The sequence below is a fragment of the Salvelinus alpinus genome, chromosome 32 (genome assembly GCF_045679555.1).
Source record: "Salvelinus alpinus chromosome 32, SLU_Salpinus.1, whole genome shotgun sequence".
In the NCBI taxonomy this organism is placed as follows: Eukaryota; Metazoa; Chordata; class Actinopteri; order Salmoniformes; family Salmonidae; genus Salvelinus; species Salvelinus alpinus.
Window position 1 is genome coordinate 14,885,803 of NC_092117.1, and position 24,611 is coordinate 14,910,413.

General features: G+C 45.3%; 1 protein-coding gene and 1 long non-coding RNA gene across 3 annotated transcripts in view; one reads left to right on the top strand and one right to left on the bottom strand.

Annotated features, from left to right (window-relative positions):
* The window catches only part of LOC139562629 (uncharacterized), a 50,917-nt gene that overhangs the window by 11,194 nt on the left and 15,112 nt on the right, over positions 1–24,611 (top strand). The gene's annotated exons all lie outside the window — the stretch shown is intronic.
* On the bottom strand, positions 3,743–24,607 carry LOC139562227 (rap1 GTPase-GDP dissociation stimulator 1-like). 2 transcript variants are annotated; one of them, XM_071379714.1, is made up of 14 exons: positions 24,228–24,607; positions 22,306–22,410; positions 10,361–10,483; positions 9,509–9,634; positions 9,134–9,262; positions 8,646–8,771; positions 8,338–8,481; positions 7,856–7,987; positions 7,431–7,565; positions 7,097–7,288; positions 6,236–6,375; positions 5,845–5,971; positions 5,316–5,444; positions 3,743–5,154 (listed from the first exon to the last, which is right to left on the bottom strand). In XM_071379714.1, exons 1-14 carry the CDS (start codon positions 24,238–24,240, stop codon positions 5,027–5,029), a joined length of 1,749 nt encoding a protein of 582 aa, XP_071235815.1. In that variant the 5' UTR covers positions 24,241–24,607; the 3' UTR covers positions 3,743–5,026. The 2 variants fall into 2 exon arrangements, with proteins under 2 accessions (XP_071235815.1, XP_071235816.1); XM_071379715.1 differs by having other exon boundaries at positions 7,097–7,222; positions 24,228–24,603.

Consider the following 24,611-nt stretch of genomic DNA (forward strand, 5'->3'; position numbering starts at 1 on the left):
ACAGGGAGTACAGGAGAGGGCTGCAAATGCACCTTTGTGGGGCCCCAGTGTTGAGGATCAGCGGGGTGGAGATGTTGTTTCCTACCTTCACCACCTGGGGGGCGGCCCGTCAGAAAGTCCAGGACCCATTTGCACAGATGGGATATGGCAGTGTGCAGTGTGATGGCGATTGCATCGTCAGTGGACCTACTGAGGCGGTAAGAAAATTGGAGTGGGTCTAGGGTATCTGGTAGGGCGGTGATATGGTCCTTGACTAGTCTCTCAAAGCACTTCATGATGACAGAAGTGAGTGAAATGGGGCGATAGTTATTTAGTTCAGTTACCTTAGCTTTCTTGGGAACAGGAACAATGGTGGCCATCTTGAAGCATGTGGGGACAACAGACTAGGTTAGAGATTAGTTGAATATGTCCATAAACACACCAGCCAGCTGGTCTGCGCATACTCTGAGGACGCGGCTAGGGATGCCGTCTGGGCCGGCAGCCTTGCAAGGACGTTTCACTCACGTTGGCCTCGGAGAAGGAGAGGCCACAGACTTTGGTAACGGGCCGTGTCAGTGGCACTGTATTTTTCTCAAAGCGAGCAAAGGAGTTGTTGAATTTTTCTGGGAGCAAGACGTCGGTGTCCGCGACAGGGCTGGTTTTCTTTTTGTAATCCGTGAATGACTGTAGACCCTGCCACATACGTCTCGTGTTTGAGCTGTTGAATTGCAACTCTAGTTTGTCTCTATACTGACGATTTGCTTGTTTGATTGCCTTGCGGAGGGAATAGCTGCACTGTTTGTATTCAGTCGTGTTTCCGGTCACCTTGTCATGATTAAAAGCGGTGGTTCGTGCTGTCAGTTTCGCGCAAATGTTGCCATCAATCCATGGTTTCTGGTTAGGGAAGGTTTTAATGGTCACAGAGGGTACGACATCTCCGATGCACTTGCTAATAAACTCGCTCACCGAGTCAGCGTATACATCAAGGTTGTTGTCTGAGGCTATCCGGAACATATCCCAGTCCACGTGATCGAAGCAATCTTGAAGCGTGGAATCTGATTGGTCAGACCAGCATTGTATTGACCTGAGCACGGGAGTTTCCTGTTTTAGTTTCTGTCTATAGGCTGGGAGCAACAAAATGGAGTCATGGTCAGATTTGCCGAAGGCAGGGCGGGGGAGTGCTTTGTATGTCTCGTGGAAGTTCGAGTAGCAATGATCCAGAAAGTTACCAGCTCTTGTCGCGCATTTGATACTCTGATAGAATTTAGGAAGTATGGTTCTTAGATTAGCTTTGCTAAAATCTCCAGCTACAATAAATGCCGCCCCAGGATGTATGGTTTCCAGTTTACATAGAGTCCAGTGAAGTTCTTTCAGGGCCGACGAGGGATCTGCTTGGGGGGATATACCAGGAGACCCTGACGAAGGCCATGCAGCCGAAACGCGTCGTTTTTTTAAAAACGTTGTTTCTATTGAACATGCCATACTAATAAAGGCATTTAAATTAATTATATGACGAGTGCCATGGTCCTCCTTTCTTTTTGATGACCAATTTACCCCTTTTACCAAAGAGCACCTTCTATCTACCAAAATGTACTATTGTGTACCTTATTAGCGCTTCCCTTCCTCCCCTTTCTACTGTATGTAATAACACTTGAGATTTTCTGGGGTAACAATGTAAGAAATAACACATTAAAAAAACAAAATACTGCATAGTTTCCTAAGGACCTGAAGCGAGGCGACCATCTCTGTCGGCGCCATCTTGCAACTGGGTGACTATTATAGACGTCTATTACTAGTTGGTTATGCGTTCCTAAATGTTTATCCCAAACAGTAAATACTGCAATAGAAATTGATGCCACTGACATGAAAGGCACATTCCAGGTTGTAATTCCAATGTGAGATGTGCAGTGCGACTGCAACAAATACAACCTGGTACACAACCGTAGTGATTATAGAGATGGTTATCCGATTGGTTCAGGGTACAGAAGTGTTAATGACACACTCGGGACTCAGCTGTGCTCTGCCTGGTGTGAGTCACACGCACGTGCACACACACACACAATCTTTTTCCCAACACCAGTTCTTTAGCGGTGGTTTGATTGATAGCAGTCCCATGTTTTGCTGTTGTTTTCTCTGGTTCAACTGATGTTTATCTGTTTGCACAGGAAACAGATTGCTCAGGAAATAGCAGGCAGTTGAATGTGCAGACACAGGCACGTACAGACACACACACGTACAGACACACACACACACACACACACACACACACACACACACACACACACACACACACACACACACACACACACACACGTACAGACACACACACACACACACACACACACACACACACACACACACACACACACACACACACACACACACACACACACACACACACACACACGTACAGCACACACACACACACACACACACACACACACACACACACACACACACACACACACACACACACACACACACACACACACACACACACACACACACACACACACACACACACACACACACACACACACACACACACACACGTCTGGGCTCCTGGCCCAGAATCCCACTCGCCGGCAGTGTGCAGAGATCAAACATTTTACAGTGCAATCTCTGTAAATCAGCCGCTACCCAATGATACACGCGCAAGCTTGTACTCACACACAGTAAACAGACACATACAGACACACACACACACAAACAAACACACTGAGTCCTGTAATTGTGTACATACTGTGCCTCGTTTCAATAAAGAGCTATGAATAAGCATTGACTGTAGTGTAAAGACAATGTTGCCACCTAGTGGTTAGAGTGGTTGTCTTCTCTGTAATGTGGCACGTTTCCCTGTGCTTCTACAGCCTGGACATGTTGCGGCTTTTCACACAGTAGGTATGGATGTAAGCACAGTATGGGCCTTTACCACCTGACTAAAACATTACCACTCCTGTAACCACTGAGACTTTAGTTTATCTGAATATGGATGAGGCAAAATATGTTCTCCTCCCACATGGGAAAGAGGCATAGGGAGTCTGAGACAATGTGTTTATCAGTGTTCCGAGTACGCAAGCAGAATGAGAAGGGTAGCCATTGTGTTTGGAAAAACGAGAAGCAGACAGCAGACCCATACTGAACTGAAAGTATTGGACTGGGGGAAGAAAATGACCAGTAGCCTTCCTCCAAATTGCTTTACCTGTACAATGTAGTGTTTTAGAGACCTGAAACACACCCACATTCAGTCATACAGTACATACTCCAATCAACAGATAAGTTACAGGCCATTGCCAGTTGTTTCTGTAAGCCATCCTTTTTATTAAAACACAAAACATAGTTATTTCAAAGATCCATTGAAGAGTTTATTTCCATAACGCTATATCCACACATTTTTCACATTTGTGTTTTTGCATCAGAAATGATTGCTTATGGTTACCTTCATGTGTGTGTAAACTATTACTATTCTCAGATTTGTATATAATAGATATTAGATGTGTATGAAAATGTGTTTATTTGCAAAACGCTATATATCCATTGTTTAGCTGGAATGGAATGTTCGTGTCCTGTATATTTGACTGTTATATGTGGATGTCTCTCCTAGCTATTTTAATTAAGAGGAATGCACTTACTGTAAGTCACTCTAGATAAGAGCTATTTGCTAAATGACAAAAATGTAAAATGTAAATGTTTTACATACAGATCTCATATTACTGTATTGAATAACTTATTTAGAAAATTAAATAATATTGATGTCACAAAAGTATAATTTGTACATTTCTTTATTAAAAATGTAGTTATTTGTTACATATTTGTTAGCATTTTGCAAAAAAACATGATTATGTGTCTCTCTGAAATGAAAAAGTTATAGATTTTAAACAAATACATGTCTGTCATTGAACAACCACATGCCACGATTAGATAGTGAGAAAACCCACCAATCTCTTTCATAATTTCATTCAACATTAAAAGCTAATTTACCAACTCAGCTCCCATTGAGTAGCCTATTAGGTACTAAAAATGAAAGACAGATGGAGTGCTGTTTTCAGTTGCTATTAGCTATATTAATCCTTTTGAAATAGCCAGTCAGTCTCTGTTGGGCTCAAGACCCCTTAACAAATTGGTGTTAAAAGGAGTTGAATCAGCAGGACTCTGAGAGCAACATTACAGCTCCCTTCATCACAAGCCCTTTGCTGGCCCAGCATCAACATAACATATTAGTCTGAATTTTAGTCTGAATTTTGGAGCTGGCAGGCAGTGGGGGAGCTGCCTGACACTCTCACCGCTCTGTAATGATTATCCCCAGTGCCCACCCACCTGTGCTCTCAGATAACTAGCACTAATTAAAATGTACTTTGGTAAAATATCAGCGATATTGGCTTTGAATGCTTTTCTTGAGCTGTAAACTGTAGATATGACAGAGGGGATCTCACTATGCAAGATCCACAGAGAAGAGACAGGTTCTATTCTAGGAACATTTACATCCATGTACATTGGTCAATACAGAGTATAGATAGAACATCACATGGATAAACAGTGTCAGACGTTAGTTTTGTGTTTTCCATTGAGGGTAAGCACATTAGATGCTATGAAACAGTAGCCATGTGGCGCATACATAAGCAAACGTTTCCTTTGATAATATACACTGGTCGTTATCGGAAATCATACATACATTGAATTGATTGGAGTACTGATTAGAAGAGCTATTTCACACATAAACACTATTTTTTACAGATGGTCATGATGACTGAACCGGGGTTGTTGTGATTCGTGTGCGTTTTCATGGGTTGGCTCATTCAGCTTGTGCTTAGAACATAGTCTATCACCTTGTTAGCTCTCTGTCAGATTGGGTTGGTTAGTCCTAATATAGCTCTGTCCAGCTGTGCTCTCCGTAGGCCAGGTGAATGGAGGCCCAGCTTTGGAAGACTCAATATCTGCTTCTTTTCATGGAGAGGATGGTGTAGTCACGATAGTAGGGGAGGTTGTGGTGGCACGTGGTGCTGAGAGTCTGTGGTCACATTGACCAGGGCAGTGGTCCGGTCAGGCCAGTCTAGCTGGTTTCAGAAAGCATGGCCAGCACTGTGTCGGCCTGTGTGGCTACGTTGGTGCTGGAGTGACCAGAGAGCTTGTTGAGCGTCTCCTTCAGGTTAAGAGATTCCATTTCTTCCTTCATCAAGCCTAAGAGGGAGGAGTATAGAGACAAAGACAAAGAGAGAGAGTGAGAGACAGAAAAAAGGAGCGAGAGAACATGTGTGTGGCTGTAGGTGTGGGTGTGGGTATGGGTGTGGGTGTGGGTGAGGGTGTGGGTGTGGGTGCACGTGCGTGCGTGGGGTACCTACTGGAGTTGGCCAGGCTGCAGATAAGCCCTAGGGCACTGAACTTGAACTCCACCGTCCCCACTGGGTCATCCAGCATCTTCTGCAGTGTGGGCAAGAGCTCTGCCTCTCGGAATGATTCCTGCATGGAGGCTGGAAAACAGAAGGACATGTCACACGCACACACGCAAGGAGTGTATAATTAGTATAACCTAAAAAGAGCATACAGTAATCACCATTGTAAAATATAAGCTGATATTATTACATTGTATATTATTACATGCTGACAGAATATATACAGATATTATTGCAAATCTATTTATTTTGGTTTCTGTCAGTAAACCTGTATCTAGCTACGTTCTGTCAGTAAACCTGTATCTAGCTACGTTCTGTCAGTAAACCTGTATCTAGCTACGTTCTGTCAGTAAACCTGTATCTAGCTACGTTCTGTCAGTAAACATGTATCTAGCTACGTTCTGTCAGTCCTAAGGATAGCTTTAGATGTATTGATCTTTCCCTCTGATTGCTCTCAAAGGATAGTAGAATCCCTCACCGATGTCAATGGCAGATGCAATCGCTAGGGCCACCAGGGCTTCATTCTGCATGATCAAGTGTTCACTGGTTGCCATGGAGATGAGGTGTCGCACCCCATCTGCTTTGGTTACAGCGTTGATGACTTCCTGTAAGAGTCGGTATGGAGAGAATCAGTCTCTTGAAGAGATGAGTATTACACACATACAGTATGTAGTCCTCATGCGTGTGTGTGTGTGTGTGTGTGTGTGTGTGTGTGTGTGTGTGTGTGTGTGTGTGTGTGTGTGTGTGTGTGTGTGTGTGTGTGTGTGTGTGTGTGTGTGTGTGTGTGTGTGTGTGTGTGTGTGTGTGTGTGTGTGTGTGTGTGTGTGTGTGCGTGTGTGTGTGCATGTGTGTGCCCATGAGTGACTCACCGGGGCACGGCTGTGTCTAATAAGGGCAGCCAGGAGGCGGTTGGCCTCTCCCCTGACCCCTGCATGGTCCCGTGCCTCACACCACTCAATGATCCTCGCCAACAAAACCTCATCTTTACCCAGCAATGCAGCTGCATCCTCTGAGAGACGATGAAAGGAGGGAGTGGAGGAGGAGGGAGTCAGAGAGTGGGGGGTGAGAAATTGAGTGAGGGGGGAGATTAGAGATGAGAGAAAGATGGTTAGAAAGGGATAGAGAGAGACAGAGAGAAAGATAGAGACAGAGAGACAGAAAGAAAGGGAGGGAACGAGAGAGAGAGAGAGAGAGAGAGAGAGAGAGAGAGAGAGAGAGAGAGAGAGAGAGAGAGAGAGAGAGAGAGAGAGAGAGAGAGAGAGAGAGAGAGAGAGAGAGAGAGAGAGAGAGAAATGGGGGAAAGAAACAATGAAAGGATTAGAAGTGAGAAAGCAGACTCAGAGCGGTGATTCCCTTTATAGGAGTGTTTTACCTCAGTAGACTACAGTAATCAAGGGGAGCCAGTACCCTGCAATTTACTGTGACAGGTCATAGTAGTGCCTGTGGTGGATTTTATATCCCACATACAGTGTAAATAGGCTGTGATTCCAACTGTGCCTTTGGACATAGAATAATTTTACAGCATCTACTGGGGCTGAAATAACTATCCTATACAGGTGGTTGGTGGTAGGAACAACAGCCCTGTTTCTTAGTTTATCATAGATAAATGCATTTGCATAGATAAATGCATTTGACCTATGTGATTTTAGTTTAGTCACATACAGTATAACCCAGACTTCTACATTAAGCACACATCCCATTCTTCTTCACCATACACCTTTCCCACGAACCTTGTCCATCCACCATCATGCGCAGGGTGCCCAGCAGTTTGAACTGCACTGGGGGCATGTCAGAGCGCAGCAAGGTCCTGATTCTCTCTGTCACCCCGTCCTCCAGCATCCTTACCTTATTACTGGCTGAAACACCAGGGAGAAGAAGGGTCACAGTGGTCTCAGAGCTGAGAGTCCTCCGTGTAAGAAGAGCTTACAAGATAAACACATTAGTCATGAATTTCCCGCTGCCAGTTTGTCATTCAGTGGTGGGTTCAGTGGGGTCAGTTTGTGTGTGTGTGTGTCTGTGTGTGCGTGCACGTGTGTGTTTGTGGTTATCCATCCTACTATGTACCTGGGATCGCCAGGTTTCTGAGCGCACTCAGTCCGGCATGCTGGACGGACACGTCCCCTTCGTCCACATGCTGCTCCAGTAGGGTCAGGATATGAGGAACCACCCCTAACTCCAACATCTTCACACAGTTACTGTCTGAGAAGGGTGAAAGAGAGAGAGAGAGAGAGAGAGAGAGAGAGAGAGAGAGAGAGAGAGAGAGAGAGAGAGAGAGAGAGAGAGAGAGAGAGAGAGAGAGAGAGAGAGAGAGAGAGAGAGAGAGAGAGAGAGAGAGAGAGAGAGAGAGAAAAGATACAGAGAGAGAAAGGTGAAGAGAGGTTATAAGGTAATAGAATATGAATATAGACATGGGCTAAGAACATCAGAGACTGAGGAGAATCAATTCTCAAAACTAAAGCAGTCAATCTGAAGGCATTTCGTCATCTCACCATTCCTGGCAAAGTTGGCGATGGCCAGGGCTCCAGACAGTTGCAGCTGAGTGTTGGAGGACTGCAGCCAAGAGAGTACATCCCGGTACACCACCCCCGTGCCCTCGCCAAAACACTTCTGCATGGACTCATCTAATGCACCAAACACAGCACACAGGGACAGGCAGCACATCAAACTAGTCAGTCACCAATCATCCATATTTCATTTAGCAAAGAAATCGAAACAGATAAAAGACAAATAAACCAGAAAACCACATATCATCATCACCAACACTTCGCATGAGCTGATTTTTATGAATACAAATGTGATTCTTAGTCTGAGAGTATCTTTGCTCGATTACATTCGGAATCAAACATCAATCAAATTGAGTGATGTGAGCTGACAGACAGTGAAGGGGTGTGGGTGAGGAGGCATGGACTATGGGGTTATGGGGGAGAACCAGAGGGATTCCGGTGCCTCCAGGTCAGGTTGAGTTCCTTACCTCCCAGCAGGAGGGAAACGATGAGGTTAGAGGCGATCTTGATGCTGCAGAGGTCATGGGGGTCAGAGCCACCCTGTAGCCCCCGAATCATCTCGGACAGAGCCTCAGGAACCCCCGACTCCACAAACTGCAGCTTCAGAACATCTGACAACAGCAGCACAGGAGGAGTGTGTTAGTCTGAGCACACATTCATTCAACCCTCCATGTGAAAAGCTTAAACCTCACTTGCAGCCTATTTATTCTCATCCGTGTCTGTATAAATGATCATCATTTGAATGACCACATTTCAGGCCCTTGCCCAGATGTACCACTCTCTCCCAGTGATCCCAGAACCTCCAGTATGATGTGTCTTCTCTCTGCGTCAGTAGCCCGTTTTAGCTGAGCCGTCAGCACCTCCGCCACGCCCACCTCTACCAGAGCCTCCCGCGTCGTGTCTGCAGGGGTCAGAGGCCACATATTTGAATTGACACCTTTATCTAACCAAGCCTGTTTAAGAAACAATTCTCATTCACAGATAAGAATGTGAGAAAAACAATAACTGGTTCAACTCAGTATACACAGTCTCCAAGTAAACAAATGAGACAAGCACACCATTTTCGTTCAGAATTGTAACCAAAAACGAACAGGCTTTCCTCCCCACTGGCTAGAGGGGTCAATTCAACGTCTATTCCGTGTTGGTTCAACATAATGTCATTGAAATATCGTGGAAACAACATTGATTCAACCAGTGTGTGCCCAGTGGGTTCTCTCTGTGACCCTGTCTAGAGTATACTAAAGTTCCTCTGGCGTTCCTCACCCATGTCGGCCAGGTTACAGAGGGCCAGCAGACACACGTTTACCAGTGGGTCGTTCTCTAGGTTCTCCCTCATGATGGCCACCAGCCTGGGGATCACCCCACACTGCACCAGCTGATCCTGCTGGGCCGCTGAGAGAGGGAGGAGGAGAGGGATAAAAGGGGAAGGGAGAGAAGGAGGTAGAGAGTAATGGAGTGAGACTGAGATAAATAGACTTGGAGAGGTGGAGGCACACACAGCAAATCCATCAGGACAAGCATTGCGTAGTAAGATTACATATTCATTTAGTAGGCAGATTCAGGTTCAGATTCATCCTATCACTGCAGGTAAAGCCTGATTCCCCCTGGGAAGGGCCTGCGAGAGTCAGTCCCACTCACTGTTGTCGAAGCAGATGCGTCCGATGGCTCTGCCAGTGTGGAGCAGCAGCTCCTCGTCTGCACTGTTCAGCAGGGGCACCAGAACCGTCACCAGCCCAGCATCAATGCACGGGTCCCTCACCGCCGCTGGAACACAGGGACAGCATTTCCTCAATCTCTGTTTGTACCCACAGTAAGCCTATGGCATTGTTGTGTTTGTAAACGGAGGACTGGATCTTGGTAGATGCAAATAGAAAGTAGTCATTTTTAGTTCAGGGAGCGGTTCTTACAGAATGCACATACTGTAAGTCAGTGGCAGAAGTTCTGCTTTATGCATAGAAAAATGCATAGATTAAAGAACAAAGGATAGTGAAGGAAGCAGAGGGCACATCAGTAACATATATTATGCATAGATATCATCTACACAAAGCTAATTAAAATAGCACATTAGCATAACTTCTTTTGAAAGGGCACTTTGAACCTCAAGTGCCCACTGGGCACACAATGGTTGAATCAACGTTGTTTCCATGTCATTTCAATGAAATGACATTGAACCAATGTGGAATAGTAGTTGAATTAACGTCTGTGCCCAGTGGGTACACAGTAGAGGTCATGAATATTAGTTGATAGGTAATGAGTAGGAGCAGGTGAGGTAGCACAGAGACCACTTTTCTGTCAAAACTGTCCATCAATGGTAATAGTTTGATTGCAGCCAGAAAATAAAATCAACTTATTTTATTTTAATCAGTGAGTCTTTCAAACACAGTGTGAGTCAGAGTAGTTGTGATTAAGGGCTTGGGTTCTCTCCATTAAACTCAGATTGGTATTCATGCCCCCTGTTCCTCTGTCTTGTGGGCTGGCATCTCATCTCACCTTCCCTGGCCATTTCTGCCACCACCAACGCCACTTGGTTGGTGAGAGGACTCTTCACCCTGAGGGACTGGGCTAAGATGGGAAGGATCCCACTGGAGGCGATCTCCTCAGCAGCACCCTTCCCTGGGGACAGATCATACACATACTTACAGTGGGGCAAAAAAGTACTTAGTCAGCCACCAATTGTGCAAGTTCTCCCACTTAAAAAGATGAGAGAGGCCTGTAATTTTCATCATAGGTACACTTCAACTATGACAGACAAAATGAGAAAAAAAAATCCAGAAAATCACATTGTAGGATTTTTAATGAATTTATTTGCAAATTATGGTGGAAAATAAGTATTTGGTCACCTACAAACAAGCAAGATTTCTGGCTCTCACAGACCTGTAACTTCTTCTTTAAGAGGCTCCTCTGTCCTCCACTCGTTACCTGTATTAATGGCACCTGTTTGAACTTGTTATCAGTATAAAAGACACCTGTCCACAACCTCAAACAGTCACACTCCAAACTCCACTATGGCCAAGACCAAAGAGCTGTCAAAGGACACCAGAAACAAAATTGTAGACCTGCACCAGGCTGGGAAGACTGAATCTGCAATAGGTAAGCAGCTTGGTTTGAAGAAATCAACTGTGGGAGCAATTATTAGGAAATGGAAGACATACAAGACCACTGATATCTCCCTCGATCTGGGGCTCCACGCAAGATCTCACCCCGTGGGGTCAAAATGATCACAAGAACGGTGAGCAAAAATCCCAGAACCACACGGGGGGACCTAGTGAATGACCTGCAGAGAGCTGGGACCAAAGTAACAAAGCCTACCATCAGTAACACACTACGCCGCCAGGGACTCAAATCCTGCAGTGCCAGACGTGTCCCCCTGCTTAAGCCAGTACATGTCCAGGCCCGTCTGAAGTTTGCTAGAGAGCATTTGGATGATCCAGAAGAAGATTGGGAGAATGTCATATGGTCAGATGAAACCAAAATAGAACTTTTTGGTAAAAACTCAACTCGTCGTGTTTGGAGGACAATGAATGCTGAGTTGCATCCAAAGAACACCATACATACTGTGAAGCATGGGGGTGGAAACATCATGCTTTGGGGCTGTTTTTCTGCAAAGGGACCAGGACGACTGATCCGTGTAAAGGAAAGAATGAATGGGGCCATGTATCGTGAGATTTTGAGTGAAAACCTCCTTCCATCAGCAAGGGCATTGAAGATGAAACGTGGCTGGGTCTTTCAGCATGACAATGATCCCAAACACACCGCCTGGGCAACGAAGGAGTGGCTTCGTAAGAAGCATTTCAAGGTCCTGGAGTGGCCTAGCCAGTCTCCAGATCTCAACCCCATAGAAAATCTTTGGAGGGAGTTGAAAGTCCGTGTTGCCGAGCAACAGCCCCAAAACATCACTGCTCTAGAGGAGATCTGCATGGAGGAATGGGCCAAAATACCAGCAACAGTGTGTGAAAACCTTGTGAAGACTTACAGAAAACGTTTGACCTCTGTCATTGCCAACAAAGGGTATATAACAAAGTATTGAGATACACTTTTGTTATTGACCAAATACTTATTTTCCACCATAATTTGCAAATAAATAAATAAAAAATCCTACAATGTGATTTTCTGCATTTTCTTTTCTCATTTTGTCTGTCATAGTTTAAGTGTACCTATGATGAAAATTACAGGCCTCTCTCATCTTTTTAAGTGGGAGAACTTGCACAATCGGTGGCTGACTAAATACTTTTTTGCCCCACTGTATATATCAACTACTCCTTGGCATGGAGATACAATAGAATGGAATATAACTGAAGACGGAAAATGACAAATGTCTACAGTAACATAAATCATCTTTATTGACCTATAGACAAACCAGCTAATTGTTACCCAGAAATGAATTTAGACACAACTTTTGCAAATGAAAGTGTCCCAGCATTAGATGTAATGCCATTTCCTGTGCCAAGTCTCTTCTCTGCGTCTGTTCTGTGGGTGGCACTGTGTGCTCTTTTCGAAGGATAGGTCACGGTCTCTCCGTGGCTATGGGATCCGAGGGTTCGGGGGTGGTCTGCCGGGCATTGGGATGACAACCCAACTCGGGATGAGGAGGGCTTTTAGCGGGTGGAATAGTGAGGACCAATTGGAGGTTTACTTAGTAGCAATGCAAATATCATGGTACAGCTATATAGACACTCAATCATCATGTTACTTTTTAATGGAACGTTTACAAACATATATTTTAATAAATAGAATTGAAACATGTGTCTCATTATGGTAAGTGGTGAAACAAGTATAGCCAGTTATAATTGTAATGGCTTAGCAGATAATAAGAAAAGACCATCAGTATTTACCTGGCTAAAAGAGAAGGAATATAATATCTATTGTTTACAGTTATGTCATTCAACAATTTTAGATTAAGTTTTGTGGAAAAAGGACTGGGGGGGAGAAATATATTTCTCCCATGGGCAAATAAATTCAAAAGGATGATGATATTAATTAACAGTAATTTTGATCCAAATTGTCACGTTCGGCGTAATGATGAGACCAAGGTGCAGCGTGGTGAGCGTACATTTAACTTTATTTAAAATGTCGCCAACAAAAACAAGAAACAACAAAAACGAACGTGAAGCTTACTAGGCCACTAACAAAGTCAACTACCCACAACTAAGGTGGAAAACAGGCTGCCTAAGTGTGATTCCCAATCAGAGACAACGATAGACAGCTGTCCCTGATTGAGAAACATACCCGGCCAAAACATAGAAACAGAAAACATAGAAATAAAGAAACTAGAATGCTCACCCTAGTCACACCCTGGCCTAACCAAAATAGAGAATAAAAGCCTATCTATGGCCAGGGCGTGACAGTACCCCCCCAAAAGGTGCGGACTCTGGCCGCAAAACCTAACTCTATCGGGCAGGGTCCGGGTGGGCATCTACTTCGGTGGTGGCTCCGGTGCGGGACGCAGGCCCCGCTCCACCTCTGGCTCTCCCCACTTTGGTGGCGCCTCTGGACTGGGGACCCTTGCTGCAGGCCCCGGACTGGGGACTGTCGCTAACGGCTCCGGACTGGAGACCGTCGCTGGAGGCTCCGGACTGGAGGCCGTCGTTGGAGGCTCCGGACTGGAGGCCGTCGTTGGAGGCTCCGGACTGGGGACCGTCGCTGGCGGCTCCGGACTGGGGACCGTCGCTGGAGGCTCCGGACTGGACTGGAGGCCGTTGTAGGAGGCTCCGGACAGGAGACCGTGGTCGGAGGCTCTGGACTGGAGGCCGTCGCTGAAGGCTCCGGTCCGCGGATCCATACTGGAGGCTTCGTGCCATGGATCCTCATTGCAGGCTCCGGGCCATGGACCATCACTGGAGGCTTCGTGCCATGAATCATCACTGGAGGCTTCGTGCCATGGATCATCACTGGAGGCTTCGTGCCATGGATCATCACTGGAGGCTTCGTGCCATGGATCATCACTGGAGGCTTCGTGCCATGGATCATCACTGGAGGCTTCGTGCCATGGATCATCACTGGAGTGAGGAGACGTATAGGCAGCCTGGTGCGTGGAGCTGCCACAGGGCTTACCAGGCTGGGGAAACATACAGGAGGCCTGGTTCTGGGAGCAGGCACAGGACTCACCAGGCTTGGGAGACATACAGGAGGCCTGGTTCTGGGAGCAGGCACAGGACTCACCAGGCTGGGGAGACATACTGGAGGCCTGGTTCTTGGAGCAGGCACCGGATACACTGGGCCAAGGAGGCGCACTGGAGGTCTCGAGCGTAGAGCCTGCACAACCCGTCCTGGCTGGATGGTTACCTTCGCCCGGCAAAGGCGGGGCGCTGGCACAGGACGCACTGGGCTGTGCAGACGCACCGGAGACACAGTGCGCAGAGCCGGCGCAGGATATCCTGGGCCGTAGAGACGCACTGGCGGCCAGATGCGCTGAGCCGGCACCATCCGTCCTGGCTGGATGCCCACTCTAGCCCGGCAGATGCGGGGAGCTGGAATGTAGCGCACCAGGCTGTGAACGCGCACTGGAGACACCGTGCGCTCCACCGCATAACACAGTGCCTCACCAGTACCACGCTCCCTACAGTAAGCACGAGGAGTTGGCTCAGGTCTCCAACCTGACTCAGCCAATCTCCTCGTGTGACCCCCCCAAAAATGTTGGGGAGTGGCCTCCCGGTCTTTTGTGCCAGCCGTGACCCTGTGTAATCCTGGGCCCTTTTACTCGCTGCCTCCGCCTTCCTCGCTGCTTTAATCTCCTCCTTTGGACGGCGATATTCTCCAGCCTTTGCCCAGGGTCCCTTGCCTTCCAAGATCTCCTCCCATGTCCATTCCTCCAGAAAACACTGCTCCTCCTGGCCACGCCTTTTGGTCCGTTTGTGGTGGGTAGTTCTGTCACATTCGTCGTAATGATGAGACCAAGGTGCAGCGTGGTGAGCGTACATTTCACTTTATTTAAAATGTCGCCAACAAAAACAAAAAACAACAAAAACGAACGTGAAGCTTACTAGTGCTATACAGGCCACTAACAAAGTCAACTACCCATAACTAAGGTGGAAAAACAGGCTGCCTAAGTATGATTCCCAATCAGAGACAACGATAGACAGCTGTCCCTGATTGAGAACCATACCCGGCCAAAACATAGAAACAGAAAACATAGAAATAAAGAAACTAGAATGCCCACCCTAGTCACACCCTGGCCTAACCAAAATAGAGAATAAAAGCCTATCTATGGCCAGGGCGTGACAGTACCCCCCCCCCCCCCCCCCCCCAAAGGTGCGGACTCCGGCCACTCCAGGGCGTGACACAAATGTGCAAATTGTCCAAACAGATCATCAAGGTAGATGGATTATTTTAAATATGTTATTGGACAATTAACAGATATTGCATATTAACATATACGGTCCAAATAATGATGATCCAAGCTTCTTTAAAATATATTTAAGAATTTATATATTTTAATACGGGACTTTAATACGGTTTTAAATCCCTCTATGGACCGTAAAAGAAATCACACTACAAACTATCACCCTCAGGCACTTAAGGAAATCATGAATGTCATGGATATATTGGAATTAGTGGATATATGGAGGCTTAAATATCCTGACCTAGTAAAATATACATGGCAGAGGTTTATCAAGCTAGTCTTGATTACTTTCTTATGTCATTCTCTCTGGCACCAAAAGTTTAAAAAGTGTTGATAGGGGACAGAATGCGGTCGGATCATCACATAATTGGCATATATATTACTCCTACAGAATTTCCACGTGGGCGAGGATATTGGAAATGTAATCAAATCCTACTGGATGATAACTTGTTTATAACTAGGACAGAATAATTTATAACTGACTTTTTCTGACATAACAAGGGGTACAGCAGATCCCCTTATTGTATGGGACACTTTTAATTGTGCCTTTAGAGGCCATGCAATTCAGTACTCATCTATAAAACAAAAGCAATTTATATCAAAAGAGTCCATATTAACAAAGGAAATTGAAGGACTAACAGTACAGTTAGATAGCAATAAAAACTGTACCATAGAGGCACAGAATAAGTTAGAGGAAAAACAAAAAGAAATGGAGGAACTTATTCAAGAAAGATCCAGTGTAATATATTATAAAAATAAAGCAAACTGGATGGAATATGGGGGAAAATGCACCAGATAATTTTTCAATCTTCAACATAGAAATGCTACCCCAAAAAATGTATTGAAACTTGTTGCAAATGATGGAGTCATGCATGATTCACCGAATTATATTTTGAAAGAGGAAGTAAAGTACTTTAAGAATTGGTTTTCGTTTCAGTCTCCTCCATCTCCACTAACCGAAGCTAATTGTATGGATTTTTTCCCTATTAATAATGTAAAATGAACATCTGTACAGAAAGACTCAAGTGAAGGCCAAATTACAGAGGAGGAACTTCTTGATGCAATTAAAGCCTTTAAGGCTGGGAAAACTCCAGGGCTGGATGGCATACCAGTGGAAGTACAACAACCTTTTTTTTTTTATATACTCAGAGGACAATTTTTAGCATGTTTTAACCACTTCTATATAAATGCTGGATTATTGGACATGCAACAAGAAGGTCTGATTTCATTATTACTGAAACAGGATCCAATTGGTATATATAAAGATCCAGTCCATTAAAAATATTGGAGGCCTCTTACACTTCAGTGTAGTGATGCAAAAATTCTAGCTAAATGCTTGGTGTACAGAATTAAAAAGGTATTGTCAGATATTATTCATCCTAATCAGACAGGTTTTTTACATGGACAATACATTGGAGATAATATAAGACAAGTACTGGAAACAATAGAATACTATGAAATATCAGGGACACCAAGCCTAGTATTCATAGCTGATTTGGAAAAGGCTTTTGATGAAGTACGACTGGAGTTTATATATAAATGCCTAGAATATTTCAAATTTGGAGAATCTCTTATAAAATGGGTCAAAGTTACTGTATGTATAGTAACCCTAGGTGTAAAATAGTAAATAATGACTACATCTCAGAAAGTTTTAAACTGTCAAGAGGAGTAAAACAAGGTTGTCCACTGTCGGCATATCTATTTATTATTGCCATCGAAATGTTAGCTGTTAAAATTAGATCCAACAATAATATTAAGGGATTAGAAATCCGTGGCTTAAAAACAAAGGTGTCGTTGTACGGTGATGATTCATGTTTTATTTTAAAACCACAATTAGAATCCCTCCACAGCCTCATAGAGGATCTACAGTTGAAGTCATAAGTTTACATACACCTTAGCCAAATACATTTAAACTCAGTTTTTAACAATTCCTGACATTAATCCTAGTAAAAATTCCCTGTCTTAGGTCAGTTAGGATCACCACTTCATTTGAAGAATGTGAAATTTCAGAATAATAGCAGAGAGAATGATTTATTTCAGTTTCAGAAATTGTGTCTGTAAAATGTGTATAATATGTATAAACTGAAGGTAAAAGCCTAAGTGTTATTGTTTAATAGTTTATTTCAAATTGGGGGAGGGGTGGTAGGGTTTGCGAGGAATAATAAAGGTATATTCTAAAAAAAGTATGTATATGTATGTATATACGTGTATATGTTTGAATGTTTATGTATGTATATATATATATATGGGTATGTACTGTATGTGTATGTATGTGTGTATGTATGCATTTTTCCTATTTTGTTGCCTTACAACCTGGAATTAAAATGGGTTTTTGGGGGTTTGTATCATTTGATTTAAACAACATGCCTACCACTTTGAAGATGCAAAATATGTTTTATTGTGAAACAAACAAGAAATAAGACCAAAAAACAGAAAGCTTGAGCGTGCAAAACTATTCACCCCTCCCCCAAAGTCAATACTTTGTAGAGCCACGTTTTGCAGCAATTACAGCTGCAAGTCTCTTGGGGTATGTCTCTATAAGCTTGGCACATCTAGCCACTGGGATTTTTGCCCATTCTTCAAGGCAAAACTGTTCCAGCTCCTTCAAGTTGGATGGATACCACAAATTCTCAAATGGATTGAGGTCTGGGCTTTGACTTGGCCATTCCAACACATTTAAATGTTTCCGCTTAAACCACTCGAGTGTTGCTTTAGGGTCATTGTCCTGCTGGAAGGTGAACCTCCATCCCAGTCTCAAATCTCTGGAAGACTGAAACAGGTTTCCCTCAAGAATTTCCCTGTATTTAGTGCCATCCATCATTCCTTCAATTCTGACCAGTTTCCCAGTCCCTGCCGATGAAAAACATCCCCACAGCATAATGCTGCCACCACCATGCCTCACTGTGGGGATAGTGTTCTCAGGGTGATGATAGGTGTTGAGTTTGCGGCAGACATTTTCCTTGATGGCCAAAAAGCAAAATTTTAGTCTCATCTGACCAGAGAACCTTATTCCATATGTTTGGGGAGTCTCCCACATGCCTTTTGGCGAACACCAAACGTGTTTGCTTATTATTTTTTATTTAGCAATGGCTTTTTTCTGGACACTCTTCCGTAAAGCCCAGATTTGTGGAGTGTAGGGCTTAAAGTGGTCCTATGGACAGATACTCCAATCTCCGCTGTGGAGCTTTGCAGCTCCTTCAGGGTTATCTTTGGTTTCTTTGTTGCCTCTCTGATTAATGCCCTCCTTGCCTGGTCTGTGAGTTTTGGTGGGCGGCCCTCTCTTGGCAGGTTTGTTGTCGTGACATATTCTTGAAATTTTTTAATAATGGATTTAATGGTGCTCCGTGGGGTGTCCGTCAGATGTTTCTGATATTTTTTATAACCCAACCCTGATCTGTACTTTTCCACAACTTTGTCCCTGACCTGTTTGGAGAGCTCCTTGGTCTTCATGGTGCCACTTGCTTGGTAGTGCCCCTTGCTTAGTGGTGTTGCAGACTCTGGGGCCTTTCAGAACAGGTGTATATATACTGAGATCATGTGACAGATCATGTGACACTTAGATTGCACACAGGTGGACTTTATTTAACTACTTACAGTATGTGACTTAATTGGTTGCACCAGATCTTATTTAGAAGCTTCATAGCAAAGGGGGTGAAAACATATGCACGCACCACTTTTCCATTTTAATTTATTTATATTTTTTCAAACAAGTCATTTTTTAAATTTAACTTCACCAATTTGGACTATTTTGTGTATGTCCATTACATGAAATCCAAATAAAATTCAATTTAAATTACAGGTTGTAATGCAGCAAAATAGGAAAAATGACAAAGGGGATGAATACTTTTGCAAGGCACTGTACATGGATATATATATTTACCCCAAAAATATATGGGGGATTGGAAATGATGCAGACAATTACATTGATGGAAGCAACAATCTATCCACAATATTAAAGCTGATCCACCCCTTCTCTTTGATGAGATTGATCCTCCTCTCCTCTCTCCGATTAACAGTGACTCTAAACCATCTGTGATGTCAAGAGAAGACCGGAGAGAGAAACTAAAATAGAATCCTCCTCTGTTGAGCTTGGGAGGGAGATTCATTGTGATTATTAAAGCAGCAAGATGCAATAGACACAGAGGAAGACTTAATGTTAGTATTTCTCCTTTCAGAGAATGTCACAACAGCCGAGGAGGCAGCTCAGGTTGTCAGGCACTAGGCCGCGCTGCTATGGTAACGTCCCCTTGCCCGTTTTTGAGGAGAACCAGATGTGGCTGCTTGTGCACAGTGCAACCTCATATAAATTGGATATTTGCCGAACCAGAAAGAGGGAGAGCTGGAGAATAACCTGACCTGTCACTCTCACACTTCCTTCCTTTAATTCTTAAGACCCCCCCCCCCCCCCTCTCCATAGCACTGTGATGTTTCATGAATACAGATGAGAAACAGCAGGGGTGTTCTGAACACTGCTGTAACACTCAGTCTTTTTATAACTGAAGATTTGTGCCGAGACTACGTCAGGCATCCAAAATATGATAAAAAAAGAGAATGTTTGTGCCTCAGCCCAGCAAATCAAAAGTGTATAGTGTATAGAGTGGTGTGTAGAGTGGTGTGTGTAGAGTGGTGTGTGTGTAGAGTAATGTGTATAGAGTGGTGTGTGTAGAGTGGTGTGTGTGTAGAGTGGTGTGGGGAAAGTGGTGTGTGTGTAGAGTGGTGTGGGGAGAGTGGTGTGTGTGTAGAGTAATGTGTATAGAGTGGTGTGTATAGAGTGGTGTGTAGAGTGGTGTGTGGAGTGGTGTGGGGAGAGTGGTGTGTGTGTAGAGTGGTGTGTGTAGAGTGGTGTGTGTGTAGAGGAATGTGTATAGAGTGGTGTGTGTGTCGAGTGGTGTGTGTAGAGTGGTGTGTGTGTAGAGTGGTGTGTAGAGTGGTGTGTGTAGAGTGGTGTGTGTGTGTATAGTGGTGTGTGTGTGTAGAGTGGTGTGTGTAGAGTGGTGTGTGTGTACAGTGGTGTGTGTGTGTAGAGTGGTGTGTGTAGAGTGGTGAGTGTGTAGAGAGTGGTGTGTAGAGTGGTGTGTGTAGAGTGGTGTGTGTGTGTAGAGTGGTGTGTGTCGAGTGGTGTGTAGAGTGGTGTGTGTAGAGTGGTGTGTGTGTACAGTGGTGTGTGTGTGTAGAGTGGTGTGTGTAGAGTGGTGTGTGTACAGTGGTGTGTGTGTGTACAGTGGTGTGTGTGTGGAGAGTGGTGGGGTGTGTGTAGAGTGGTGTGTGTACATTGGTGTGTGTGTACAGTGGTGTGTGTGTGTGTAGAGTGGTGTGTGTGTGTAGAGTAATGTGTGTAGAGTGGTGTGTGTGTAGAGTGGTGTGTGTAGAGTGGTGTGTGTAGAGTGGTGTGTGTGTGTGTAGAGTGGTGTGTGTAGAGTGGTGTGTGTGTGTGTAGAGTGTGTGTCTAGAGTGGTGTGTGTGTAGAGTGGTGTGTGTGTGTCGAGTGGTGTGTAGAGTGGTGTGTGTAGAGGGGTGTGTGTGTACAGTGGTGTGTGTGTGTAGAGTGGTGTGTGTAGAGTGGTGTGTGTACAGTGGTGTGTGTGTGTACAGTGGTGTGTGTGTGTAGAGTGGTGTGGTGTGTGTAGAGTGGTGTGTGTACATTGGTGTGTGTGTACAGTGGTGTGTGTGTGTGTGTGTGTGTAGAGTGGTGTGTGTGTGTAGAGTGGTGTGTGTGTAGAGTGGTGTGTGTGTAGAGTGGTGTGTGTAGAGTGGTGTGTGTGTAGAGTGGTGTGTGTAGAGTGGTGTGTGTGTGTGTAGAGTGGTGTGTGTGTGTAGAGTGGTGTGTGTGTAGAGTGGTGTGTGTGTAGAGTGGTGTGTGTAGAGTGGTGTGTGTGTGTAGAGTGGTGTGGTGTGTGTAGAGTGGTGTGTGTAGAGTGGTGTGTCTAGAGGGGTGTGTGTAGAGTGGTGTGTGTAGAGTGGTGTGTGTGTAGAGTGGTGTGTGTAGAGTGGTTGGTGTAGAGTGGTGTGTGTGTGTAGAGTGGTGTGTGTAGAGGGGTGTGTGTGTAGAGTGGTGTGTGTAGAGTGGTGTGTGTAGAGTGGTGTGTGTGTACAGTGGTGTGTGTAGAGTGGTGTGTGTAGAGTGGTGTGTGTGTACGGTGTGTGTGTACAGTGGTGTGTGTGTAGAGTGGTGTGTGTGTGTGTGTGTGTACAGTGGTGTGTGTGTAGAGTGGTGTGTGTGTGTGTGTACAGTGGTGTGTGTGTAGAGTGGTGTGTGTAGAGTGGTGTGTGTAGAGTGGTGTGTGTGTAGAGTGGTGTGTGTGTAGAGTGGTGTGTGTGTAGAGTGGTGTGTGTGTAGAGTGGTGTGTGTAGAGTGGTGTGTGTAGAGTGGTGTGTGTGTGTGTAGAGTGGTGTGTGTGTGTAGAGTGGTGTGTGTGTAGAGTGGTGTGTGTGTAGAGTGGTGTGTCTAGAGTGGTGTGTGTAGAGTGGTGTGTGTGTGTAGAGTGGTGTGGTGTGTGTAGAGTGGTGTGTGTAGAGTGGTGTGTCTAGAGGGGTGTGTGTAGAGTGGTGTGTGTAGAGTGGTGTGTGTGTAGAGTGGTGTGTGTAGAGTGGTTGGTGTAGAGTGGTGTGTGTGTGTAGAGTGGTGTGTGTAGAGGGGTGTGTGTGTAGAGTGGTGTGTGTAGAGTGGTGTGTGTAGAGTGGTGTGTGTGTACAGTGGTGTGTGTAGAGTGGTGTGTGTAGAGTGGTGTGTGTGTACGGTGTGTGTGTACAGTGGTGTGTGTGTAGAGTGGTGTGTGTGTAGAGTGGTGTGTGTGTGTGTGTACAGTGGTGTGTGTGTAGAGTGGTGTGTGTAGAGTGGTGTGTGTAGAGTGGTGTGTGTGTAGAGTGGTGTGTGTGTAGAGTGGTGTGTGTGTAGAGTGGTGTGTGTAGAGTGGTGCGTGTAGAGTGGTGTGTGTGTTGAGTGGTGTGTGTAGAGTGGTGTGTGTAGAATGGTGCGTGTAGAGTGGTGTGTGTGTTGAGTGGTGTGTTTAGAGTGGTGTGTGTAGAGTGGTGTGTGTAGAGTGGTGTGTGTAGAGTGGTGTGTGTAGAGTGGTGTGTGTGTAGAGTACAAACTCACTCTTCTCCAGTAGCACAGCCAGCAGGGTGTCCAGATGAGGCTTCAACTCCTGCTCTACCAGCTCGGTGCTCACGCTGATGGCACTCAACGCCTCTGTCAGAGAGTCTGCAACACATACACACATGCACGCGTGCACGCACACACATTGTATATTAGTCATATCCTCCTGCAGAACAACTACACTGCTTACATGTACTACATAATATTTCTGTAGAAACAATACATCCCGGTACTGTACATTCTGATGTTGTACACTGTACACACCCACACAAAAACATCTACACTGAAACCCCTCATGAATCTTCAGGCTATTCCAATCTCAAAGTGGCTTGCCAATGCACATACACGTCAGTACTGGTATAAATTAATTGCACTCATTCATCATCCTGCCTACTGTCAATAAATGCAAACCCAACACAAGCTACAATAAAGGTGCTTTTCTGTGAATTCTGGATATTTCTAGTGACTCCCCCAAACACACTGCAGTGATCGCAAATAAATGTTGCTGCAATGCACCTCAGCAATACATATTGGCACATACTGTATAGGACCAGAGTCACATGAAGATATGAATACACAGGCAGAGAGATCAAGTCGCATCATGCCGTTTTACATCAGAGATTGCAAGGGATGTCTGGCAATGGTGTCCCCTGTGCCAGAGACTAGGGAGAGAAGGAGGGGAAGGTGTGTGTGTACATCATTTCTCTAACATGCCTCTGTCCCCTCCAGCTAGCAAATATCTGACCGCTTGGTGCACGACAGTGTTTGGTCACGTCACACACTTTTCTGCTTGAGGATGTTGTTGTGACAGGGGACACAGTGTGCGTGGGTGCGGCACGTGTGCATGGGGGCGGTCTCGCCATTCAGGCTCTCCATTGGTCTCCCCATATAGTCTACTTGTAGACTAATCAAAGAGTTGTCATACAATACTTTGGAGCCAAGACTGTTATTGATTACTATAGTCTTGGCCGTAAATCCCTTTCCAATTTAATTTAACCGATCTGAAAATAAAGCCATATGAACAAAAAAAGAGCCTAGAACCCTTAATTTGAGAGCAGAGAGAAAGAGAGAAAGAGAGAGAGAGAGAAAGGCAGAGCCTAGTCAATGTGTGGGTGTGACCATCAGCTGTCCACTGTGCTGTTCTGTTGACACACTTTCTGAGCAGCGCCACAGAGAGAGTCACAGCACAGAGGGCGTCACAGCACAAAGAGAGTCACAGCACAGAGAGCGTCACAGCACAGAAAGAGTCACAGCAAAGAGAGTAATCACTTTGGCTAATCCCTGGTAAGCAGTGTGGAAATAGAGTCTGCAGTGGGGGGCTATCAGGGTTATATGCACAGTGTCAATTTTCATACAGACCCCCATTTCCCTATTTGTCAGTCAGTGTGTGTGTGTATATGTGTGTGCGTGTCTAGACAGGGGAAATGCTGCCTACAGCAGAGTGTTAATCTGTCCCACCGAGCGATATAGGAACCCCCCCATGGTCCTTATTGCCACTGACATCCCACCAACAGCCCACTGGGCACAGACATCAATTTCATTGAAATGACGTGGAAACGATGTTGATTCAACCAGAGGGAATGCGCTTCCATTTAGACATTTCCAGCCCTACAGGCTCTCTGTCCACTCCTCTCCCCGTCGCCAGGGTTTCTACGGCAACAGCCCCCTGCTACCTTTGTCTATCCCAACAGGCTCACCTGAGCTGGTAATGTCAGCCTATGTTTCTATGACCTTTGAACACAAGACAGGAAAGGAAAACTCCTTGTCTCCTGGAGTCTAGCCTGAGCTACGTCCTTGTCGATCCCTACTGCACTGTACATCCCCACCCGGCTCCAAATATTGTCAACGCCTCCATTGCTAAACGCACTCATTGGCATGCACACGCTGTAAGGGAGGATTTCAGAAAGGTTTTTTTTACTCACCCATGTCGGCCATGGTTGCAGGTCGGCAGGCGCTCACTCTGTCTCCCTAGGATTCTTTCCCGTCTCCCTGGCTGTGTGTGTGTGTGTATGTGTGTGTGTGTGTGTGTGTGTGTGTGTGTGTGTGTGTGTGTGTGTGTGTGTGTGTGTGTGTGTGTGTGTGTGTGTGTGTGTGTGTGTGTGTGTGTGTGTGTGTGTGTGTGTGTGTGTGTGTGTGTGTGTGTGTGTGTGTGTGTGAGAGAGAGTGTGAGTGTGTGTGTGTGTATGTGTGTGTGTTTGGCTTAGTAATGAGAGAAGAGCAGCCCTCCTTCAGGCCAGGCGTGCCTCTTCTCCCAGCTCTGCTTCAGTCAGCTGAGCAGCCTGTGTCTCCCTCCTTCTCTCTCTGCT

Bases quoted from the DNA above. Each gene is read 5' to 3' on its own strand.
- LOC139562227 (XM_071379714.1), bottom strand. The intron at 7,988-8,337 runs GTAAGGAACTCA...TTGGTGCATTAG, and splicing joins CGTTTCCCTCCTGCTGGGAG to ATGAGTCCATGCAGAAGTGT. The intron at 5,445-5,844 runs GTGAGGGATTCT...TCTGTTTTCCAG, and splicing joins TGCATCTGCCATTGACATCG to CCTCCATGCAGGAATCATTC.